We start from the raw sequence: 18,354 nt of genomic DNA, 5'->3' as shown, positions 1-18,354 counted from the left end.
TCAAGACCCCCGACTGTTTGTGGTCGAGAAGCAAAAATCCGGAGAGGAATAATACCAGTATTATGTCAATAGTTTTTTTTTTTTCTGATCTTATCTGTGAGGCAGAGAAGAAAGCCGCCTCATGTTGTATTTCCGTCTCCCACTTCCAACAAAGGCAAAATGGCGGATTCACAATAATCAGCAATCACATCTTTCTATAATAGTTACGTGACATACATTTTTATTTAGCGTCCAAGAAAACTTCTCTAACTTTTCTGCTTGAGTTATTTTACAACTTCTCGTCACGCTCACATGACTTTGAGTGTTGGGAAGAAAATGTCACGTTGTACTCCAGTGATAATGTACTTGAATGTGAATTATATTTATATTTATATGCCCTGATGTAGGTGAAAGTTCGTAGCGTAAAGGGGTATTGTCATTTTGTCAATCCTCATGTGACACCAGCTCACATATTTTTTTTAATGCATTCTAACCCGTAAATAAAGGCTAGCAAAAGTCAGCCAACAATGTAACTAATGGACTATTTAAAATGCTCTAAAAAAACAAAGTTTTCTTTACACACTGTAAGTATAACGTTTATTTTTTTTTACTACTTCAGCAACTTATAAAATGGTGCAGTTACTGTATGGATTTTTTCTTCGCTAGCGGCCATAATGATTTGTACTCAACAAATAGTTTTCATAAAACTGAGACGCTGAAAATAATAACAATAATTATCATAGATTTTGTATGTAAAAAGCACTTTGCATTGAGCAAACAACCTCAAAGTGCTACAGTGTATTAAAATAAAAAGAAAAAGATAATACAATAAATATATACAAATAAAAACTACAACAGCCTAATAGCTAGAACTAGCACACATATATCTAAAAAAAGTAAAAAACAAAACAAAACAAAGACGGGTTTTTAAGCCTTTTTTAAAAGCATTCACAGTCTGTGGTTCCCTCAGGTGGTCAGGGAGAGTGTTCCACAGACTGGGAGCGGCGGAGCAGAAAGCCCGGTCTCTGTGTTGTTATTTGTGCTATGAGTGAGTTTGCTCACTGCAGGTTGCACGGCTTGAACATGTACTTCCTGTTTAATGCTTTCCATAGCGGTTCTACTTGAATGTGTTCTTCATTCATCACTACAAGCAACGTTTGTCAGTTTTACAATCCAATTAAAACGGCGTGGCGCAGTGGGAGAGTTGCTGTGCTCAACTCGAGGGTCCTTGGTTCAATCCCCACCTAGTACCAACCTCGTCACGTCCGTTGTGTCCTGAGCAAGACACATCACCCTTGCTCCTGATGGGTGGTGGTTAGCGCCTTGCATGGCAGCTCCCTCCATCAGTGTGATGTCTGTAGGAGTAGTCGGGGGATTTTTGAACATTTTACCCACTTTTCTCACTTTTCTCCCCGCCTTCCTGTGGGACTTTGCTGGGCGCATTTTGGACATTCTGGGCATCCCGGCTGGCAGCGGGACTTGTGGGACTCGAACCCGGGTGTGATTTTTGAAAATTTTTGAAAATTTTTGAACATTTTTGAACATTTTACGGACTTTTCTCACTTTTCTCCCGCCTTCCCGTGGGACTCTGCTGGGCACGTTTTGGATATTTTTGGCATCCCGGGACTTCAATGGCCGGCGGCGGGACTTGTGGGACTCGAACCCGGGTGTGATTTTTGAACATTTTTGAACATTTTACCCACTTTTATCACTTTTCTCCACGCCTTCCTGTGGGACTTTGCTGGACGCATTTTGGATATTTTGGGTATCCCGGGATTTGCGCAGCCGGCGGCGGACTTATGGGACTCGAACCCGGGTGTGATTTTTGAACACTTTTGAACATTTTACCCACTTTTCTCACTTTTCTCCCCGCCTTCCTGTGGGACTTTGCTGGACGCATTTTGGATATTTTGGGCATCCTGGGATTTGCGCGGCCGGCGGCGGACTTGTGGGACTCGAACCCGGGTGTGATTTTTGAACATTTTTGAACATTTTACCCACTTATCTCACTTTTCTCCCCGCCTTCCTGTGGGACTTTGCTGGGCACGTTTTCGATATTTTGGGCATCCCAGGACTTGCGTGGCCTGCGGCAAGACTTGTGGGACTCGAACCCGGGTGTGATTTTTGAACATTTTACCCACTTTTCTCACTTTTCTCCCCGCTTTCCTGTGGGACTTTGATGGACGCATTTTGGATATTTTGGGCATCCCGGGATTTGCGCGGCCGGCGGCGGACTCATGGGACTCGAACCCGGGCGTGATTTTTGAACATTTTTGAACATTTTACCCACTTTTCTCCCCGCCTTCTTGTGGGACTTTGCTGGGCGTGTTTTGGATATTTTGGGCATCCAGGGACTTGCGCGCCCGGCGGCTGGACTTGTGGGACTCGAACCCGGGTGTGATTTTTGAACATTTTTGAACATTTTACCCACTTTTCTCCCTGCCCTACCGTGGGATTTTGCTGGGCACGTTTTGGACATTCCGGGTATCCCGGCCGGCGGTGGGACTTGTGGGACTCGAACCCAAGTGGGATTTTTTTTTTTTTTTTAACATTTTTCTGACTTTTCTCACTTTTCTCCCTGCCTTCCCGTAGGACTTTGCTAGGCATGTTTTGGACATTTTATGGTATCCCGGCTGGTGGCGGGACTTGTGGGACTCGGACCTGGGTGTGATTTTTGAACATTTTTGGGACTTTTACTGACTTTTCACACTTTTCTCCCCCCTTCCTGTGGTTAGGGTTAGGGATAGGGTTGTCGACTTTGCTGGGCACATTTTGGACATTTTGCACATCTTAGCAATGTTTACTTGTACTGTCCCTGTCAAAGAAATACATCAATAATTCCATGAATGAATGAATGCTCACTGTGTTCAACACGGACTGAAAGATGGTCACTTAGGAAATATTCCACATTTCCACAACTTTTACAAACCCAACAAAACCGCCGATGAAAAGGATAACAATTCTCCACTTTTCCCTTGACGGGTTACAAAAGTTTTACTAAAATTCTGCTTTTTTTTCTTTTCAAAGCTATCACCTTGTTTTGTGTGAAATGTTGTCCTCCCACCCTCGGGGCTTGTTGTCCTCCCACCCTCGGGGCTTGTTGTCCCCCCACCCTCGGGGCTTGTTGTCCTCCCACCCTCGGGGCTTGTTGTCCCCCCCACCCTCGGGGCTTGTTGTCCTCCCACCCTCGGGGCTTGTTGTCCCCCCACCCTCGGGGCTTGTTGTCCCCCCACCCTCGGGGCTTGAAGAGACCAGCTTGGCCGGCAGGTGCTGCTTTAATATTCCCCCTGGAGAAGAGACTACCGGCGGGTAAATTGCCCCGTAAACGCCGGTCCAGGCCGCTAATCCAATCAGGGGCGGAAAATGTGTTTATGCTAATGATGGTTTTGTTTGACAATAATGCCATCTCGCATTATTAGCTCTTTTCTGTGTATGAGCCTGTTTGCTGAGGACGAGGACAAGCAGGCTGCTCGCTGCCAGTCACGCCATCCATTAGCTACCGCCGCTGTTCCACAAGCCCTGGCCGGGAGCCCAGCCAGACTCCTGAGGTCACGGCTTTACTAAAGATTTACTGATAGTTAATTAATGAGGTGTCTTGTTAAGTGGTTCATGGGAGCACTTCAGAGAGAGCAGGTGAACTTGACGTGGTCATAGTTTAGACTTGGGACCTATAGAGAGCTGCGAGGATCCCAGCCAGACTACTAAGGGCAGGGCTTTACTAAAGATTTCCTGATAATTAAGTAGATGTCTCGTTAAGTGGTACACAGGAGCACTTCAGAGAGAGCAGGTGAACTTGACGTGGTCATAGTTTCGACCTGGGACTTACATAGAGCTGCGAGGAGCCCAGCCAGACTCCTAAGGTCACGGCTTTACTAAAGATTTACTGATAGTTAATTAATGAGGTGTCTTGTTAAGTGGTTCATGGGAGTACTTCAGAGAGAGCAGGTGAACTTGACGTGGTCATAGTTTCGACTTGGGACCTATTGAGAGCTGCGAGGAGCCCAGCCAGACTACTAAGGTCAGGGCTTTAATAAAGATTTCCTGATAATTAAGTAGATGTCTCGTTAAGTGGTACACAGGAGCACTTCAGAGAGAGCAGGTGAGAGCTGCGAGGAGCCCAGCCAGACTCCTAAGGTCACAGCCTTATTGACGATTTACTGATCGTTAATGAATTCGCTGTCTTGTTAAAGTGGTACACGTGAGCACTTGGGAGAGAGCAGGTGAACTTGACGCAGTCATAGTTTTGACACGGGGACCTATAAAGAGCTGCGAGGAGCCCAGCCAGACTCCTAAGGTCACATCTTTACCAGATATTTACTAATAACTAATATATTAGATGTCTTGTTTAGGGATTCACAGGAGCACTTCGGACGGCGTAGGTAAATTAACGCGGTCATAGTTTCGACCTGGGACCTAAAAAGAGCTGCGAGGAGCCCAGCCAGACTCCTAAGGTCACAGCTTTACTAAAGATTTACTGATGATTAATTAAGTGTCTCGTTAAGTGGTTCACGGGAGCACTTTTGAAAGAGCAGGTGAACTTGACGCGGTCATAGTTTTGACATCGCATGGGGACCTACGTGGAGCTGCGAGGAGCCCAGCCAGGCTCCTAAGGTCACGGCTTTATTAAAGATTGATAGTTAATTAGGTGTCCTGTTAAGTGGTACACGGGAGCACTCGGGAGAGAGCAGGTGAACTTGACGCAGTCATAGTTTCGACCTGGGACCTAAAAAGAGCTGCGAGGAGCCTAGCCAGACTCCTAAGGTCACAGCTTTACCAAAGATTTACCGATTATTAATTAAGTGTCTCGTTAAGTAGTTCACGGGGGCACTTTGGAGAGAGCAGGTGAACTTGATGCGGTCATAGTTTTGACATGGCATGGAGACCTACGTGGAGCTGCAAGGAGCCCAGCCAGGCTTCTAAGGTCACGGCTTTATTAAAGATTGATAGTTAATTAGGTGTCCTGTTAAGTGGTACACGGGAGCACTCGGGAGCAGGTGAACTTGACGCAGTCATAGTTTCGACGCGGGGACCAATAGAGAGCTGGGTAGCGAGATCTGACACATGGAGTGACAGCTTTTTTGATTAAGCCTGGCAACACCTGACAGCCGGAGCCACGTTTCAGAACAGGAACAAGACGTGGCTTTTCTGTTCACGTTAGTTTCAAGCCCTCGGCCGACTCTGCTCTTATCCCCGGAAAAAACAACAACCGTAAGTTCACAAGCATTTCTTTCCGCCGCAATTAGGACCTGAGTGCACTTTTGGGTTGACATTTTCAAATGATTGCTGAGACCCGCAGAGAGTTGCGACCCCTGACTCACCGGATTCCTCGAACTCCCGGTCGGTCCGCCTCCAGGCCTCTGTGATGCGCACCAGGTTGTTCTCCAGAGAGTCCAGGTCAGCGTGGGGACAGTTGCACCGCGGGAAGGCGGCGCCACACGCACACCAGCACTCGCTGTCTTGGCACATGAAGTGACCTTCGGATTTGCAGCCAATGTAGTCCAGCGCCGCCTGGACGAAGCGGCTCCGCAAGTAGCCGGGGAGGACGACCTGAAGCCCTGCGGAGCGTGGATGACAAGCCGTAGACCGAGGCGGTCATTACAAAAGTGGGCCAGACTGCTTCGGCCTGTAATTACAATCAAGTCTCGCCACTAATTGCGAGGCGACAGCTCAGCCTGACATTATGGATTCCTCCGCACCCTCCCTTTATCTCCAAAATCCATGGCCCAGCCTGACATTAGCGGCCTTTTGTTTTGTCCGAGCTGCCGGAGGCGCTGGCTAAAAGGGACTAAATGTTTTGCCCCTTAATCGTCTCCCGCTAAAGTATGTTGCGTAATCTCCGCTTGTTTTAGTGAAATCACTTGGCTCTTTAAAAGGGTCGTTAAAGGCCGGTTTAAAAAAAGATCAATGGGCTTTCAGCCACACTACAAAGGTTATAGGCTTGCTTTCAGTTGACTCTTAAAGCAGTAATATCCCCTCGGACGTCGGCCGCGCCGCTTCTTTATTCCACTACAGGAGACCGGAGGGTAATGAGGGGAATTTATACCGGGGGGGAGGTCTCTATTTGCACGGTGAGGGATGGATGGGACAGAACAGACGTTAAAGTGCACGTAAATACTCGGGCTGTCAAACAATTCAAGTGTTTAATCACCAGTAATTGCAGCTTGTTTATGACTATATCAATTTATCGCAGATAAATGTACAAAAGCCAAAAGCAGTGAAGTACTCGGGTTGTGTAAATGCTAAATAAAAAGAGAATACAACACATCCTTTTCAACTTATATTCAATTGAATACACTGCAAAGACAAGATATTTAATTTTTTTTTTTTTTTTTTGCCAACAATCCGGAAGCGTTTCTGGGTGTTGTTGATAAATGGCTGTGGCTTTGTCACAATTTGTAAATGGTAGGGGTGTAACGGTACGTGTATTTGTATTGAACCGTTTCGGTATGGAGGTTTTGGTTCAGCACGCGGGCGTACCAAACGAGTTTGAAAGTCTTCACAAGCTGCTCTGCTTTCTGCCTTTGTCTGAGCTGTGAGCACCTAGCATTGTCCCGCCCACACAACCATCTGATTGGTTTCATACAAAGCCAATCAACAGTGCGTATTCGGAGCGATGTAACAGCCAATCAGCAGTGCGTATTCAAAACCGCATGGAGTCACTGCTTCAGTCGAGCAGATACGAGTTTAGCAGGGGAGCAGCGGACATCGTAAACTCCCCAAATTATGAAAAACACTTCAAAGTCAACTACTTTCTAAACTGGTGTGTGTGTGTGTGTGTGTGTGTGTGTGTGTGTGTGTGTGTGTTAGGGGCAGCAAAGCCCTGTCTGTCTGTTATTTCATTGAACTCCATGGTGTTCAGGGATGAATAGTCTCTCCTGTTGCTTTTGTACAATTTTTTCAGCTATAGTTCTATTAATCATTAGTAATGTAGCAGCCTAGTTTTGAATGGCAGGGTCCCTGCTATCACATGTTGATACAAATATCACATTTACACAATACAAGTCAGCTACAGGCTTCCCAAATGCTGTAATAAACTAAGCATGATGAGTTGACTCGAAACTGTTTAATATTGCACTTTTTATGTGTAGAAGAAATGTTTTGTCATTTTCTTTAATCTGAGCAACAATTTGAGGCAGTTTAATGTGGATTAATTTGGGCAGAATTATTATAGTGTTCCCAATGTTAAAAGGATGAAGCCATTGTTTACAAATTTGGTAAATAAAAAAACAAAACATTTATATATATTTTTTTTTTTTACTGTACGGAAAATGAACCAAACGTGACCTCTAAACCGAGGTACGTACCGGACCGACATTTTTGTGTACCGTTACACCCCTAGTAAATGGTAAATAAAAAGAGAGTACAACAAATAGTTTTCAACTTATAGTCAATTAAATGGACTGCAAAGACAAGATATTTATTTTTTTGCCAATAATCCGGAAGCATTTCTGGGTGTTGTTGATAAATGGCTGTGGCTTTGCAAAGTAGAGTTTTAACTTGCACTTACAGACGTAGCGACCGACTGTAGTTACTGACAGTTGTTTTCTGAAGTGTTCCTGAGCCCACTCGGTGATATCCTTTACACACTGATGACGCTTTTTGGCGCCTGGGGGATAAAAGGTCGGTAATATCATGGCTTACGTGCAGGGATTTCTCCAGGTTCTCCCAACCTTTTGGTGATATTACGAAGCGCGGATGGTGGAATCCCTAAATTCTTTTCGATAGCTGCTTGAGAAATGTTGTTTTTAGACAATTTGACAAATTGACAAAGTGGTGACCCTCGCCCCGTGTTTTGTTTGTGAATTACTTAGCATTTCATGGAAGCTGCTTTTATAGCCAATCATGGCACCCACCTGTTCCCAATTAGCCTGCTCACCTGTGGGATGTTCCCAATAAGTGTTTGATGAGCATTCCTCAACTCTGTCTTTTTTGCCACTTGTGCCAGCTTTTTTTTTTTTTTTTTTTTTAAACATGTTGCAGGCTTTAAATTCCAAATGAGCTAATATTTGCAAAATATAAAGTCTATTCAATTGGAAATGATTTGTTGTATTCTCTTTTTATTTACATTTTACACAAGCTGACTACTTCACTGCTTTGGGGGGTTTGTAAATAAGTCAAAATTAATCCCGATTAATGGCAAATAAATGTACTTTTTCGTCATTAAAATGTGCCCTCGACAGCTTTCCAGATTTAAAAGGATCTGAGGGTACCTGAACTCAACTCTTTGGGGGAATTTCAAAAACTGTTTTTAACTTTTTTTGACTGAAACATTTGATACTTTGCTTTTATATTAAAACCTTTCGGTTTTGACCCATGTCTTAAATCTACACCTTAGTAAAATACACATACATACATGTATATATATATATATATATATATATATATATTAAAAAAAAAGTTTTATTTTGTTGAATAAGAGGTGCCTGACAAGGTCAAAAAGCCTTGATGCAAAAAAAACCCAAAATACATTTATGTGGTTCTTTTATGCATTTTAAAACTAAAACACAAGACAAAGGTTAATATACGGAAGTCATTTATTTTTCTATATTTTATATATGTTTTATTTATTTATTTTATAATTCAGTGGGGAAAATATATATATTTTATATATATATAAAATATATTTTAGATTTATTTTATAATTTAGTGGGGGGAAAATTAGTAAATAAAAAATTTTAAAAAAGTTTTATTTTGTTGAAATAGAGGTTCCTGACAAAGTCAAAAAGCCTTGATGCAAAAAAAAAAAAAATACATTTATGTGTTTTTTTTATGCATTTTAAAACTAAAACACAAGACAAAGGTTAATATATTGAAGTCAATTATTTTGATATATTTTGTATATTTATGTATTTATTTTATAATTCAGTGGGGGAAAAATATATATATATTGTATATATAAAATATATATATTTTATATTTATTTTATAATTTAGTGGGGGGAAAATTAATAAATAAAAAATAAAAAATAAAGTTTAATTTTGTTGAAATAGAGGTTCCTGACAAAGTCAAAAAGCCTTGATGCAAAAAAATAAAAAATACATTTATGTGGTTCTTTTATGCATTTTAAAACTAAAACACAAGACAAAGGTTAATATACGGAAGTCATTTATTTTTCTATATTTTATTTATTTATTTATTTTATAATTCAGTGGGGGAAAAAATAAATATATTATATATATAAAATATATATATTTTATATTTATTTTATAATTTAGTGGGGGGAAAATTAATAAATACAAAAAAAATGTTTTATTTTGTTGAAATAGAAGTTCCTGACAAAATCAGAAAGCCTTGATGCAAAAAACAAAAAAAAAACCCAAAAAACATTTATGTGGTTCTTTTATGCATTTTAAAACTAAAACATAAGACGGAGGTTAATGTATGGAAGTCATTTATTTTTATGTATTTTTTATTTATTTATTTTATAATTCAGTGGGGGGAAAAATATATATATAAAAATATGTATATTTTATATTTATTTTATAATTTAGAGAGGGGAAAATTAATAAATACAAAAAAAAAAGTTTTATTTTGTTGAAATAGAAGTTCCTGACAAAGTCAGAAAGCCTTGATGCAAAAAACAAAAAAAACCCCAAAAAACATTTATGTGGTTCTTTTATGCATTTTAAAACTAAAACACAAGACGAAGGTTAATGTATGGAAGTCATTTATTTTTATATATTTTTTATTTATTTATTTTATAATTCAGTGGGGGGGAAAAAAAAAAAAATATATATATATAAATATGTATATTTTATATTTATTTTATAATTTAGTGGGGGGAAAATTAATAAATACAAAAAAAAAGTTTTATTTTGTTGAAATAGAAGTTCCTGACAAAGTCAGAAGGCCTTGATGCAAAAAACAAAAAAAACCCAAAAAAACATTTATGTGGTTCTTTTATGCATTTTAAAACTAAAACACAAGACGGAGGTTAATGTATGGAAGTCATTTATTTTTATGTATTTTTCATTTATTTATTTTATAATTCAGTGGAGGGGAAAAAAATAAAAATAAAATAAAATATATAAAAATATGTATATTTTATATTTATTTTATAATTTAGTGGGGGGGAAATTAAAACATAAAAAATAATAAAAAAGTTTTATTTTGTTGAAATAGAGGTTCCTGACAAAGTCAAAAAGCCTTGATGCAAAAAAACCAAAAACATGTATGTGGTTCTTTTATGCATTTCAAAACTAAAACACAAGACAAAGGTTAATATATGGAAGTCATTTATTTTTAATTGTGGCCTTTTGCTGCAGTTTTGACATGTATTTCTGAAACTTTTTTGTAGGGGGGGTCTATGGTGTGGTTTGTTTTCCCGGAGTGCAGAGGAAGATTGACGGGACATGGCGTCAAGGTAAATACATGATTGTAATCTTAACTTAAAAGCTAAAAACAAAAGGCGCTCACATCGGAGGCAGAAAACTAAAACTAAAATTGTAAACTGTGACCTGAACAAAGCAGCATGAGCATTGAACATCAGTACCAACTGTGGCATGGACAGAACCACCGACAGAAAAAGACAGGCTTAAATAGTGACTTGGTTAAGAACAGTTCAAACAAATGAGGCAGGTGAAACTAATGGTTGTCATGGAAACTAAAACAAACCAGGGTGCGCAAAAACAGGAACTAATGGAGTCCAAAACCAAACATAACTAAACAGAAATACGCTTTTAATGACAACAAAATAAAAGATGGCATGCCTGTCCAGATGTTGTGTACTGTAGGGATAGAGAATGTGCATTCCTGCTGTAGGAGCACTTGCATTCAGGGGAGAGGTGCAGCGACCACAAAGTGCGGATTCTTCAGTCCTCGCCTTGTCTTTATTTTGTCGTTTAAAGCACTTTGTTTGCGTACCAAAAGTGCGACGTGACTAAAGTTGATTGTCAAAGTGGTTTGTTTCTGTAGTCTGTGATATTGCTTCCGATATGCTAACGCCATCAATGCAGTGTCTCTTTTTTATCAAATTGATTCAGAACCCATCCGAGTCTTACCTTGTAGCTGAACCTTGTTCTCTGGGCTGTGGACCAGAACGGAACTGACGGTGTCCAGATTGTCGTAGTTGCTGCACCCCAGTGGCCCGGTTCTGGTTTCAGTTACCTGCCGGAACCAAAGGCAGACATTTTTGGTCTTTGCACCATGAACGTTTTCAAGAGCTGTTTTTCCTTCTGGGAGTTTCCATTTTTTTTATGTCCTTTACTCAATGTTATATAGTAGGGTTGTCCCCATACCAATATTTTGATACTGGAAAAAATTTATTTCCATACTCTAAATAAAGCCGAGCACAAAAAATGTTATTATTGTTACAAAAAATGTTAGTGTACATGAAACATATGTTTATTATTGTCATTTAGTCCTTAAATCAGGGGTGTCCAAACTTTTTCCACCGAGGGCCACACAATAACAAAATCAAAGCACACGGGGGCCGAGTTGATATTTTTTCATTTTAAAAACCAATAAAATATACATTTCTTGGGGCTCCCTCAAGTTAGGTCTTAAGGACCCAGAAGGGTTTCAGTCTTAAACGAGGTTCAAAATAAGTCATTTATTATTGTTTTTCATAAAACCCTTGAATGGCTAATTCTACTTCATTATTTGTTTGACTTTTTACGAGGTTTTTTTTGTCCAAACCCTATTTTTTGAGGCAAAATACACAATATTTTTCCTATGAAGATTTTCAAAGTAAAATATTTAATGTGAAGTTATTGGATCCCTAAATAGGTCAATAATTCATGGCAAAATTGATTTGAATTTATTATTATTTATTTTATTTTTTTAGCAAAGACAATTATTAAATTCCACTAAAATCCTTGGGGATCCAGAAGTGTCTCACTCATAAAAAGGTCATGCTTTTTTTTTTTTATTTTATTTTTTTCATTCAACACTTAAATCTCTATATCAGCTTCGGATAATATTGATTGTAATTATTTTAGTATATTTTTAATAACAATAAATAGGATAATTAGTATATAATTAGTATATCATTTTTTTTCTTCTAATTTTCATATTTTTATGTTTGTTGTAATTATGTCCTTTTTGTCCTTGAATCAATCAATAATTTATAGCAACATTGATTTTTATTCATTATTATTTTTGGAGAAATTATTGAAAAAATGGTGTTATTAGAGTCAAGAATGCAACTTTTTCTCGTTGCCACACTTTGGACACCCCTGCCTTCAATAAAATGTTGAACATACTAGACAACTCGTCTTTTAGTAGTTTGTAAAGAAACAAAGGGGCAGACTGGCTCATACATGCACGTGTCTCCTCCACTGTTGCCACACAAAAAGGTGTGTAAAACCTCATCTAAGTGACATTTTGTGCAAAGAAGCAGCGAGACACCGAGGAAGTCTTTTAGAAGCTGACAGAAAACTGCACTTTTTCTAAAATGTTGCCCATTGTTCTCAATTCCCCATCATTTTCTGTGTCTAAGTAGTAAAAAACTGCTAGTGCGAGGCGGCTAACGACATGGCATTGAACTGTGCTCTTGGTAAAGCGCCGTAGCGACATTGTTCTTGGACGAGCTAACGCAGAGGAACTACTTTTCTGGCGCCTTGCTCGCACGGCTCCTACGAGCAGAAGTAGCATGCTGCTAACAACCGGCTGGTGTTGGCAAACAACAATAAACTATTTACTTTATTACATGTTGTGTAATTATTAGTCGCAATGCTAATGCTAAGAAGCTAACGCTAAAGCCCAAGTGATTGTGTTGTCGGCGTGAGCGAAACACTGACATGTATTAGTGATATATTGTTATTTACATGTAAACAATGTTATGTATTATTGATATATTGTTATGTAAAGATAAACACTGACATTTATTATTGACATTTTATTATTTAGAGATCAACACTGATATGTATTATTGATAAATTGTTATTTACAGATACACAATGACATTTATTATTGATATATTGTTATTTACCGATAAACATTATTTATTATTGATATATTATTTACAGATAAACACAGACATGTATTGATAAATTATTTACAGATGCACTATGACATTTATTATTGATATATTACTATTTACAGATAAACACTGACATTTATTATTGATATATTGTTATTTACAGATAAACACTGACATGTCTTATTGATACATTGTTATTTACAGATAAACCCTGACATGTATTATTGATATATTGTTATGTACATGTAAACAATGTTATGTGTTTTTGATGTATTGTTATTTACAGATAAACACTGACATTTATAATTGATATTTTGGTATTTAGAGATCAACACTGATATGTATTATTGATAAATTGTTCTTTACAGATACCCAATGACATTTATTATTGATATATTGTTATTTACAGATAAACACTGATATGTATTATTGATAAATTGTTATTTACAGATACACAATGACATTTATTATTGATATATTGTTATTTACAGATAAACACTATTATTGATATATTATTTACAGATAAACAAAGACATGTATTGATAAATTATTTACAGTGGCACAATGACATTTATTATTGATATATTGTTATTTACAGATAAACACTGACATTTATTATTGATATATTGTTATTTACAGATAAACACTGACATGTCTTATTGATATATTGTTATTCAGCAAAAAGCACTGATATGTATTATTGATGTACTATTTAAAGATAAACGCTGACACGTATTATTGATATATTGTTATTTACAGCTAAACACTGACATGTATTAATTATATATTGTTATTTACATGTAAACACTGACATTTAGTATTGATATATTATTTACGGATAAACACTGACATGTATTATTGATATATTGTTATTTACAGATAAACACTGGCATTTATTGATGTATTGTTATTTACAGATACACACTGACATTTATTATCGATATATTGTTATTTACAAATAAACATTGACATCCATTGTTGATATATTGTTATTTACAGATAAATACTGACATTTATTATTGATATATTATTATTTACAGATAAACACTGACATTTATGATTGATATATTGTTAATTAGAGATAAACATTGACATTTATTATTGATATATTGTTATTCACAGATAAATACAGACATTTATTACTGATGTATTGTTATTTACAGATAAACACTGGCTTTTATTATTGCTATATTGTTATTTACAGATACACACTGACATTTATTATTGATATATTGTTATTTAGAGATAAACAATGACATGTATTATTGATATATTGTCATTTACGGATAAACACTGACATGTATTATTGATGTATTATTTACATGTAAACAATGTTATGCATTATTCATATGTTATTTACATACAAACACTGACATTTAGTATTGATATTCTGTTATTTAGAGATAAATACTGACATTTATTATTGATATATTGTTATTTACAGATAAACACTGACATGTGTTATTGCTTTATTGTTGTTTAAAGATAAACACTGACATTATTGATAAATTGTTATTTACAGATACACACTGACATTTATTATTTATATATTTTTATTTACAGATAAACACTAACATTTACTATTGATATATTATTTAGAGATAAACACTGATATGTATGTTTGATATATTGTCATTTACAGATAAACACTGACATGTATCATTTATATATTGTTATTTACATACAAACACTGACATTTAGTATTGATATATCGTTATTTAAAGATACACCCTGACATTTAGCATTGATATATTATCATTTACAGATAAACACTGACATCTATTATTTATATATCGTTATTTACATATAAACAGTGACATTTAGTATTGATATATTGTTTTTTTTACATACAAACACTGACATTTTGTATTGATATATTGTTATTTACAGATAAACACTGACATTTAGTATTGATATATTGTCATTTACAGAAAAACACTGACATTTATTATTTATATATTGTTATTTACATATAAACAGTGACATTTAGTATTGATATATTGATATTTAAAGATACACACTGACATTTAGTATTGATATATTGTCATTTACAGATAAACACTGACATCTATTATTTATATATTGTTATTTACATATAAACAGTGACATTTAGTATTGATATATTGTTTTTTACATACAAACACTGACATTTAGTATTGATATATTATTTACAGATAAACACTGACATTTATTATTGATATATTGTCATTTACAGATAAACACTGACATTTATTATTTATATATTGTTATTTACATATAAACAGTGACATTTAGCAGTGATATATTGTTTTTTTTACATACAAACACTGACATTTAGTATTGATATATTGTTAATTACAGAAAAACACTGACATTTAGTATTGATATATTGTCATTTACAGATAAACACTGACATCTATTATTTATACATTGTTATTTACATATAAACAGTGACATTTAGTATTGATATATTGTTTTTTTTACCTACAAACACTGACATTTAGTATTGATATATTGTTATTTAAAGATACACACTGACATTTAGTATTGATATATTGTCATTTACAGATAAACACTGACATTTATTATTTACATATTGTTCTTTACATATAAACAGTGACATTTAGTATTGATATATTGTTTTTTTACATACAAACACTGACATTTAGTATTGATATATTGTTATTTACAGATAAACACTGACATTTAGTATTGATATATTGTTATTTAGAGGCCATTTTTACACAATCCTCGTCTTAGTCAATTCCATAATTTAGCCCCTGGCGAATAAAAATCCATAAATAAGTCGCACCTTGGTATAAGCCGCAGGGTTCAAAACGTTGTAAAATACGCCGGTTTAGTTTTTGCATAACATTGTTCATTTCATTTATTATCTGCACATTAGGTGTTTGATATATATATATATATATATATATATATATATATATATATATATATATATATATATATATATATATATATATATATATATATATATATATGTATGTATGTATGTATGTATGTGTAGGTATGTATATATATATATGTGTGTGTGTATGTATATATATGTGTATGTTTGTATATGTATGTATATATATATGTATGTATATATATATATATATATAATATATATTACGTTATGTCATGTTACATAAAAAGGAATAGTGCTCCTCCTCCCTGCTTCCTTCTCGCATCTTCAATCTGCCGCCAAACAATGGAAGTCAAATGAATATAATCCATCACGCTGATGCAACACCATAAGGGCACGTTAGCGGGACCGGACGAGGGCGCTCATCCTCATCAGGGCGTCAGCGTGAGCGTAGCACCCTAGGGCCGACGCGTGCCTACTTTAATGGCTCCTTCACGTGCTCAAAGGGATGATTAGTGTTTTGGTGGAGAGCTCGTAAAGTCCACTCTTGCCGTGGCGTACGTTTTCATTTGAATCGGAGCGTGAAATGTTGTTTTCACGGAGACGTTTTACTGCTGCGCTACATGTGATGAATTGATGGAGGACATGTTTCCATGCTGCACTTCTTCTGCTGGATGTCTGCGCTGATATTGGCACAGCTTAGTAATATCAGCCGCTTATCATTCCATTGACATCACTGAAGTATTTGCTTATTTACTTTTTCCCTACGCTTTGAACCATGCAGCTAAATTATGGATATTTCTTCGCTAACGACCATAATGTTTTGTATTCAAGAAATGTTTTTTTTTTTATAGAACACAGACCGAGACACTGGAAAGTGTGTGTTATTGTTGGGGCTACAGCGCCATCTTTTGGACCAATTCGCTCACTGCAATAATAATAATAATAATAACAATAACAATAGATTTTATTCGTTAAAAAAACACTTTATATTGAGCAAACAACCTCAAAGTGCTACAGTGTATTTAAAAAAAAAAAAAAAAGATTATGATAATAAAAATAAATACCACAAAAAACTAGAACTAGCACACATACATCTAAAAAAAGTTTTTTTTAAAAAAAAGAAGGGATTTTAAGCGTTTTTATAAGAATTCACAGTCTGTGGTCCCCTCAGGTGGTCAGGGAGCACGTTCCACGGACTGGGAGCGGCGAGTTCTATTTCCTGTTTTGTCCATAGCTTTTCTACTTCGTATGGATTCTTCCTTCGTCACTCCGAGGAACGTTTGCAAGTTTTACAATATGACCGAAACAATTCTTACTTACTAAAGTGTCGTCTGTAGGACTGTTTCTGTGCATATTTGTACATAATGTAATTAAGCTAGCACCATTAGCATTAGCTAATATGCTAACATGTGTACGAGTGTCTGTGTTAGTATTATTAACTTGCATTCTTTTTGTATTGTTTCACAAATTTCTCAGTAAATTCACCACAACGTCACTTGGCTGGCGGCTATGATGAAACTAGTGTTATACAAAGAAACAAGCAAAAACACTGAGAGGGTGTTTGATTGGCAGTTTGACCGGCAGTTCATTCATTCATTTAGCCATCCATAGCGTTTCTACTCTTATGGATTCAATGTTTGTAAGTTTTACAAGATAATTAAAACAATTCTTTACTTGCTAAAACGTCCCATGTGTGATGTCTGTAGGAGTGTTTTTATGCATATTTGTATGCGCTATTTTAATGTAATGAAGCTACCGCCGTTAGCATTAGCTAATATGCGAACAATATTAATAACTTACAATGACATTATTTTTGTGTTGTTTCACTTTCACAAATTACTCAGTGAATTCACCAAAACGTCAGCGAGGAGTTATTGAGTCTCTTTAGCTGATTGGAGAGCTAGCTTGCGCAGCTAGCGGGTCTATGACCATGACTTCTGTTTTTTTTTGATCAGCCGTTTTACTGCCTTGTTACAGACACAATTAAGGTATGTAAATAAACATTTACAGAAAGTATCATGCTGGTTTATATCTGCAGCTAATATATGTAAAAATATATTTTTCTTCTAAAATTTGGCAGGGTGCAATACATAACTCCCGTTAGCTTCATTGTTAGCCATTAGCCACATATTGCAAATTAAAAGGCTTGAAAAAACAAAAGTAAATGTGTGTTTTTCGAATGGTAAATAATGGGCAAAATAAAAACAAGTGCAGTTCCCTTTTAGGAAAGTAAAAAAAATGCAGTTCATTTGACTTCTGTTTTGTTTGATAGGCCGTTTTACTGCCGTGTGGAAACAATTAAGGTATGTAAGTAAACATTTGAAAAATATTTTGTACCGGTATTAGGTGCTGTGCAGGTAATATATGTAGAAATATTTATGTCTTCTAAAATTTGGTGGGGTGCAATAGATTACTTCCTTTAGCTTCCTTGTTAGCCATTAGCCGTATATTACAAATTAGAATGCTTGATACAATTTTTCAATAAATACATGTATTTTTCTCTTACATTAAAATGGTAAATAATGGACAAAATAAAAAAAAAGTGCAGTTCCCCTTAGGAAACTAAGTTCATTTGACTTCTGTTTTGTTTGATCGGCCGTTT

General features: G+C 36.0%; 1 protein-coding gene across 1 annotated transcript in view; it reads right to left on the bottom strand.

The window, feature by feature from the left end:
- The window catches only part of LOC133550815 (BMP/retinoic acid-inducible neural-specific protein 3-like), a 57,678-nt gene that overhangs the window by 12,670 nt on the left and 26,654 nt on the right, over positions 1 to 18,354 (bottom strand). The window contains exons 5-6 of the mRNA XM_061896873.1: positions 10,980 to 11,085; positions 5,298 to 5,534 (exon numbers count right to left, since the gene is read on the bottom strand). Coding sequence (XP_061752857.1) covers positions 5,298 to 5,534; positions 10,980 to 11,085 — 343 coding nt within the window. The remainder of the gene's footprint in view (positions 1 to 5,297; positions 5,535 to 10,979; positions 11,086 to 18,354) is intronic.

Source organism: Nerophis ophidion, linkage group LG04, assembly GCF_033978795.1.
Source record: "Nerophis ophidion isolate RoL-2023_Sa linkage group LG04, RoL_Noph_v1.0, whole genome shotgun sequence".
Lineage (NCBI taxonomy): Eukaryota > Metazoa > Chordata > Actinopteri > Syngnathiformes > Syngnathidae > Nerophis > Nerophis ophidion.
Note: the sequence above shows the minus strand (reverse complement) of the source record. Positions and strands in the feature narration are given on the sequence as shown.